Here is a 7,840-nt window from a genome sequence, read left to right as displayed (position 1 = left end):
TGATTGATTTCTGTTTTTCCACCAGCCCGTTTTCCCAAATCTGACTCCTGATTCATAAAATATTGCATTTGAGACCCCAATTTTATTTTGGGGGGGGGGTTACGGTCTCCGGGTAGCTTTGCTTCCACAAGCCGGAGCGGTTTCTCGGACCGTCCATCCGTCCGTCTATCCGTTGTCCAGGTAAATATTTTTATTTCTCTTTTTTTTTCTTTTTCAGCGTGAATAAGAGGCAGAGGGGGCCTCACATGTACAAAATTCAGATTGGGGGGGGGGGGGGGGGGCTTAAGGCATGCAAAACCACAAGCTTGGTGCCAGCCCAGCCGTTGTGGGAGTGTGTCACAAAGTGAGACACACCGGATCTACAACGATCAAAGATGGTGAGGTTTGGGAAAGGTAGAGTGGGATGGGGGAAACTTCCTTCAAGTTTTTGAAGAAGAAAACTTCCACTGGAAGTCTTTAAGAAGAGGTTGGATAACCCTTTGTCTGAAGTGGAGTAGGGTTTCCTGCCTAGGCAGGGGGTTGGACTAGAAGACCTCCAAGGTCCCTTCCAACTATTCTATTCTATTCTATTCTATTCTATTCTATTCTATTCTATTCTATTCTACTCTACTCTACTCTACTCTACTCTACTCTACTCTACTCTACTCTACTCTATTCCTCTTCTCTTCTCTTCCCTTCCCTTCACCAGCTGTGTGAAATGGTTTAGGGTTTCCTGCCTAGGCAGGGGGTTGGACTAGAAGACCTCCAAAGTCCCTTCCAACTCTTCTCTTCTCTTCTACTCTATTCTATTCCTCTTCTCTTTTCTTCCCTTCTCTTCACCAGCTATGTGAAATGGTTTAGGGTTTCCTGCCTAGGCAGGGGGTTAGAATAGAAGACCTCCAACGTCCCTTCCAACTCTTCCATTCTATTCTATTCTGTTCTATTCTATTCTATTCTTCATTCCAATATTCTATTCTATTCTATTCTATTCTTCATTCCAATATTCTATTCTATTCTATTCTATTCTTCATTCCAATATTCTATTCTATTCTTCATTCCAATATTCTATTCTATTCTATTCTATTCTATATTCTATATTCTCTATTTTGAGCTGGTCTCCAGGGGAACTGAAGAAAAAGGAGGGAGGGAGGAAGGATACTAGAGTGCTATTTTAATATATATTTCATCTTATTTTTATTTTTAGTTAGTTTTGCCTTTTTAATGCTTGTTTCAAAATTCCTTTAGTAATATATTTCTTTCTTTCTTTCCTTCCCTCTTTCTCTTTCTTTCTTCCCCCCTCTCTCTTTTCTTTATTTCTTCACTCTTTCACTCTTCTTTCTTTCTCTCTTTCTTTCTTTCTCTCTCTCTCTCTCTCCTCTTTCTTTCTTTTTTCTTTCTTTCATTTTACTGACATATATTCCTCAGCCATAGGAAAAAGAAAAAAAGTAATGATTTTTTTTAAAAAAAAACCAAACTAAAACACTTTATTTTGGTTTCCTGCAGTTCTGCGAATGGCGGCGGCCGCTGTACAGCTGCTGTGCTTCTTCCTGGCTCTGCTTTCCACCGTGTTTCTGGGCGCAGCGACGTGGTCAGATTGCTGGATCGTGAACGCCGATGATAGCTTGGAGGTCAGTTGAAGGGAAAGGCCAAGGATGGGATTGGCTGAAATCTGTTTTTTTCCCCTCTTCTCTTCTTTTCCCACCTCCTCCCTCCCTTGCTTCTCTTCCTTCCTTCCTTCCTTCTCCCCTTTTCTCCTTCCTTCCTTCCTTTCTTCTCCCGTTCTTTCTCCTTCCTTCCTTCCACCTTCTTTCTCCTTCCTACCTTCCTTCTTTCCTTCTTTCTAATTCCTTTCCCCTTCTTTCTCCTTCCTTCCTTCTCCCCTTCTTTCTCCTTCCTACCTTCCTTCTTTCCTTCTTTCTAATTCCTTTCCCCCTTCTTTCTCCTTCCTTCCATCTCCCCTTCTTTTCCATTCCTTCCTTCCTTCTTTCCTTCTTTCTCCTTCCTTCCTTCCTTCCTTTCTTCTCACCTTCTTTCTCCTTCCTTCCTTCCTTCCTTCCTTCTCCCGTTCTTTCTCCTTCCTTCCTTCCTCCCTTCTTTCTCCTTCCTTCTTCCTTCCTTCCTTCTCCCCTTCTTTCTCCTTCCTTCCTTCCTTCCTTCCTTCTCCCGTTCTTTCTCCTTCCTTCCTTCCACCTTCTTCCACCTTCGTCGGGCAAACGACGTCGCAAGTAATGTCGGCCGAGTCCGTCGCCTGGTTCCAACCGACGTAAATCAAGGACTCCCCGCAATCCTAGGCCCATCATCCCCCTCTTCCTTTCGTAGGTCAGCCACAAGTGCCAAGGCCTCTGGCGGAAATGCGTGACTAACGTCCAAGACGGGATTAAGACCTGTGACCAGTACGACTCCATTTTGGCTGAACAGCCCAGTAAGTGGTTTAATTCAATATATTTCATTTTAATTCCGTTGTGGAGCCCATTTCTCCTGCTTGAGAAGGGGGTTGGGCTAGATGACCTCCAAGGTCCCTTCCAACCCTGTTATTCTGTATCAAAATTATTCTCCTGCTTGAGAAGGGGGTTGGGCTAGATAACCTCCAAGGTCCCTTCCAACCCTGTTATTCTGTATCAAAATTATTCTCCTGCTTGAGAAGGGGGTTGGGCTAGATGACCTCCAAGGTCCCTTCCAACCCTGTTATTCTGTATCGAAGCGTCTCCTGCTTGAGAAGCGGGTTGGGCTAGATGACCTCTAGGGGACCCTTCCAATTGGGTTTTCCTGTTAATTCTGTTAACTTTGCTCCCCTGCAGTGAAAATCGTGGTGACCAGGGCTTTGTTGATTACTTCGGACATGCTCTCGGGATGCGCCCTGATCCTTTTGGTGGGAGGTCTCGAGTGCGTCAAAATCTTCCCGGATGAGCCACGGATGAAACGGAAGATGCATTCGGCAGCTGCATGGGCACTCGGGACCGGAGGTAAGCGATCTCGGTGGCTTCGCATATATGTCTGGTCCTTGTTTTACGAATGCACCACCTTCCCCCCCCCCCCAGGTTGTTAAGACAATCGCTGGGAAATCATAGCAGTCGTTAAGCGAATCACGTGGTTGTTAAGCGAATATGGCTTCCCTCGGCTTGCTGGAGGCGAGCTGCGAAGGGTTGCAGGGGACGATTGGAGGAACACCGGCAGTCCTCGACTTACGACCACAACATCAAGTGAGCTTTGCCCCATTTTTAACGACCTTTCCCCCACCGTCATTAAGTGAATCACTTCAGCCGTTCCATTAGTCACACGGTTGTTAAGCGAATCCGGCTTTCCCATTGACTCTGCTCATCAGAAGGTTGCAAAAAGGGGACTGTGTGACTATAGATACAGAATAACAGGGTTGGAAGGCACCTTGGAGGTCATCTAGCCCAACCCCCTTCTCAAGCAGGAGAGTAACTTTGATACAGAGTAACAGGGTTGGGAGGGACCTTGGAGGTTATCTAGTCCAACCCCCTTCTCGTCCTGTGTGTGTGTGTGTGTGTGTCACGCGATCCCCTTTTGCAACCGGCAACGTTCATGGGGGAATCCGGCTTCACTGAACGACCGAGGGTGACCGATTGAACAACGGCAGGGATCTGCTTAACAACGGTAGCAAAAAAAAGAAAAAAGGTCATAGAACGGGGCAAAAAAAATGCACTGCGCAACTGTCTCACTTAGCGACAGAAACGTGGTGCTGCATGGCGGTCGTACATCTAGGGCTTCCTGCGGTGAAAGGATGGAGGGGCGAGGACCAACATCTCCTTCCTCCTCTCTCTCCTTGGGGGAATTTCGTTCAGTTTTGGCTGAAATAATGACGGTCCTTTTTCTCTCTCTCCCCCCCCCTCTCTTGCCCCACCTGCCCAGGTGTGTTGGGGTTGGTGGGCTCCCTCTGGTACGCCGTCAGTGCCTACCTGGAGAGGGCTGCCCACGTGCCCCACAACGTCTTTCTGGATGCCCACCAAGACTTCGGGTGGTCTTGCTGGCTGGGCCTGACCGGCTCGGCAGGAAACCTGGGGGCCTGCCTGATGCTCTCCTGCTGCCCCCATTCTCCCTCTCCAGGTCAGTGAAATGGCTACCTCGACTCTTCTCACGGGGTTCATTTGGTTGATGATCAATTCTTCAAATTGGCCCCCGTGTTTCTCCAAGGCTGGTTGGAGACCTTCACTAGAAGACCTCCAAGGTCCCTTCCAGCTCTCTTCTGATAGATAGATAGATAGATAGATAGATAGATAGATAGATAGATAGATAGATAGATAGATAGATAGATAGATGATAGATAGATGATAGATAGATGATAGATAGATAGATAGATAGATAGATAGATAGATAGATAGATAGATAGATAGATAGATAGATAGATAGATAGATAGAAGACCTCCAAGGTCCCTTCCAGCTCTGTTCAGATGGATGGATGGATTGATTGATTCATTCATTCATTCATTCATTTATTAAAATGGCTGAGGGTAGATAGATAGATACTGTAGATAGATAAATAGATAGATAGATAGCAATAGCAATAGCAGTAGACTTATATACCGCTTCATAGGCCTTTCAGGCCTCTCTAAGCGGTTTACAGAGAGTCAGCATATTGCCCCCAACAATCTGGGTCCTCATTTTACCCACCTCGGAAGGATGGAAGGCTGAGTCAACCCTGAGCCGGTGAGATTTGAACCGCTGACCTGCTGATCTATCAGTAGCCTGCAGTGCTGCATTTAACCACTGCGCCACCTTGGCACAGATAGATAGATAGATAGCAATAGCAATAGCAATAGCAATAGCAATAGCAGTAGACTTATATACCGCTTCATAGGCCTTTCAGGCCTCTCTAAGCGGTTTACAGAGAGTCAGCATATTGCCCCCAACAATCCAGGTCCTCATTTTACCCACCTCGGAAGGATGGAAGGCTGAGTCAACCCTGAGCCGGTGAGATTTGAACCGCTGACCTGCTGATCTAGCAGTAGCCTGCAGTGCTGCATTTAACCACTGCGCCACCTTGGCTAGATAGATAGATAGATAGATAGATAGATAGATAGATAGATAGATAGATAGATAGATGATAGATAGATAAATAGATAAATAGATAGATAGATAGATGATAGATAGATGATAGATAGATAGATAGATAGATAGATAGATAGATAGATAGATAGATAGATAGATGATAGATAGATAAATAGATAGATAGATAGATGATAGATAGATGATAGATAGATGATAGATCGATAGATCGATAGATCGATAGATCGATAGATCGATAGATAGATGATAGATAGATAGATAGATAGATAGATAGATAGATAGATAGGATAGATAGATATAGATAGATTGATGGATGGATGGATGGATGGATGGATGGATGGATGGATGGATAGATAGAGATAGATTAGATAGATAGATAGATAGATAGATAGATAGATAGATAGATAGATAGATAGATAATAGATAGATAGAAGACCTCCAAGGTCCCTTTCAGCTCTATTCTGATTGATTGATTAATTGATTGATTGATTGATTGAAGACCTCTAAGGTCCATTCCACTATATTCTGATTGATTGATTGATTGATTGATTCATTCATTCATTAAAATGGTTGAGGGTCTCCTGCTTGAGCAGGGGGTTGAACTAGAAGACCTCCAAGGTCCCTTCCAGCTGTATTCTGATTGATTGATTGATTGATTGAAAACCTCCAAGGTCCCTTCCACTCTATTCTGATTGATTGATTGATTGAAATGATCTAGGTTTCCTGCTTGAGCAGTGGGCTGGACTAGAAGACCTCCAAGGTCCTTTCCAGTTCTATGCTGACGGATGGATCCAAATGAAAATCCATTCAAAGCAAAATCCCGTTTTAGTGGGCTGCACCCCATCGCAAAATGAACTTTGCTTCCCGGTCATTAAATAGGAGCGGACCTGGGCAGGAAGTCTCGAGGTGGCCTCCCAGCTGTGCAGAGATCGGCTTCCACGATGTACTCCGTGGCTTCCCGCGTTTGAGGTGGACAGTGGCGCATGGAGATCCCCGTCTCCCGCATCCCGGATTTTGGGGAGGCCAACAGGAGATGCTTTAAATGAGAATATGGTTCGGGTCTCTGTCGACACTAAACTTGGGGGGGGAAGAGGAACGTCCCAACAGCTTGCCTTATTTTGAACCCGTGCCATCGCAGGGCTAGTCCTCATCTTACGACCCCAGTTGACGACCCCCACATTTCCGTTGCTAAGCGAGACCATTTTAATTTCGCCCCATGCACGGCATTTTCCGGCCACCGTCATTAAGGGAATCATTGCGGGGGTTCCATTAGGAACACGGTCGTTAAGCAAATCTGGTTGGCTTTGCTTGTCGCTAAAGGGGGATCACGTGACTGCGTGACGCTGCGACCGTCGTAAATATGAACCGGTCACCAAGCATGTGGATTTTGATCACGGGGGTGGGGTGGGGTTTTTTTCTCCAATGGTCGTTAAGTGGGAAAACCGGTCGTAAGTCCCTTTTCACCGTGCCGTTGTGACCTGGAACAGTCGCTGTAAACCGTGGACTGTTTGTTCCTTCCTGTCGTTTTCTCTCTTTCCTCGTCCTTCCATCCTTCGGCAAATATCCGCCGTTAAAGAAGAAATCTGTCTTAGACTTCGGGGAATGTCCGTAAATAGAAATAATTTAAAAAAAAAAATGATTTGATGTTTTTATTACTGAATTTTTATTATTTTACTTTGGGGTGGCAGTGAGTTCCAGAGGCCGACAATGCTTGGCTTAAGGATCTCATTGGCACATCCTTGTCTCCATCCTGAGAGCCTCATTGGCCGGTGTAATAAAAAGGGGCGTGTCTTCCACTTTTCCCCCTTCCGCTCACTTCCTTCCTGCACCAGATTTACACGTTGCAATGTTGCACCATTATATTTCACACGCTGGACTCCGAGTTGAGGCCTCTACAGATCTTGGGACCTGTGCTGGAGAGTTGGGGGGGGGGTGGGGGTTGGACTAGATGACCTTTAAGATCCCCACCAATCTTCCAGTCTAGGATTTTAGACTTTAACTTGGATTCCTCTCTTGTCCAAAGATTTCAACTAGACTAGGATTCAGCCCAGCCTACCTTGCAGGGTTACTGCGGGGGGAAATCCAAGGGAAAGCAGGAAATGTGATTTTTTCTCCCGCGTTTCGTTCACACAATCGTTGGGGTAGGGAGTGCCCCGGTTAGCAGGTCTCACAAACAACTATGCCACCCAGCAGGCTGGGCTGAAGGAACACGGCAGGCCACATTTCCTTGCTATTCTCAAACCTAGGATCATGGTTTGCCAGGACCGGACAAAAACTCGGCTCTTTCACCGCTAGGCTGCACAGCCAAAGCTGGACAGCTTCACCTAGTCCAAAAAAGAAAGAAAGAAAGAAAGAAAGAAAGAAAGAAAGAAAGAAAGAAAGAAAGAAAGAAAGAAAGAAAGAAAGAAGAAGGAGGGGGGAGGGAGGGAGGAAGGGAGAGAGAGGAAGAAAGGAAGGGATGGGAGGGAGAGAAGAGAGAGAAAGATTGATATAGATAGATGATAGATAGATATGAGAGGGGGAGAGATTATAGATAGATAGATAGATAGATAGATAGATAGATAGATAGATAGATAGATAGATAGATAGATAGATAGATAGATAGATAGATGATAGACAGACAGACAGACAGATCTGAGAGAAAGATAGACAGACAGACAGAGACAGATATAGGAGATAGATATGAGAGAAAGAAAGATAGAAAGATGAGAGGGGGGAAGGAAGAAAAGGAAGGAAGGGAGAGAGAGAGAAAGATTGATATAGATAGATGACGATAGATGATAGATAGATAGATAGATAGATAGATAGATAGATAGATAGATAGATAGATGAT

At 45.3% G+C, this 7,840-nt stretch overlaps 1 protein-coding gene across 2 annotated transcripts; it reads left to right on the top strand.

Annotated features, from left to right (window-relative positions):
• The first annotated feature begins 341 nt into the window (after nt 1-341).
• On the top strand, nt 342-6,601 carry LOC148042603 (claudin-16-like). 2 transcript variants are annotated; one of them, XM_087701973.1, is made up of 6 exons: nt 342-377; nt 1,483-1,607; nt 2,299-2,401; nt 2,778-2,942; nt 3,853-4,047; nt 5,887-6,601. In XM_087701973.1, exons 2-6 carry the CDS (start codon nt 1,491-1,493, stop codon nt 5,973-5,975), a joined length of 669 nt encoding a protein of 222 aa, XP_087558099.1. In that variant the 5' UTR covers nt 342-377; nt 1,483-1,490; the 3' UTR covers nt 5,976-6,601. The 2 variants fall into 2 exon arrangements, with proteins under 2 accessions (XP_087558099.1, XP_087558100.1); XM_087701974.1 differs by lacking the exon at nt 3,853-4,047.
• The last annotated feature ends 1,239 nt before the right edge of the window (nt 6,602-7,840 follow it).

This window comes from Thamnophis sirtalis, unplaced genomic scaffold (genome assembly GCF_051295495.1).
Source record: "Thamnophis sirtalis isolate CommonGarterSnake01/CBP01778 unplaced genomic scaffold, rThaSir2_p1.2 scaffold_15, whole genome shotgun sequence".
In the NCBI taxonomy this organism is placed as follows: Eukaryota; Metazoa; Chordata; class Lepidosauria; order Squamata; family Natricidae; genus Thamnophis; species Thamnophis sirtalis.
Note: the sequence above shows the minus strand (reverse complement) of the source record. Positions and strands in the feature narration are given on the sequence as shown.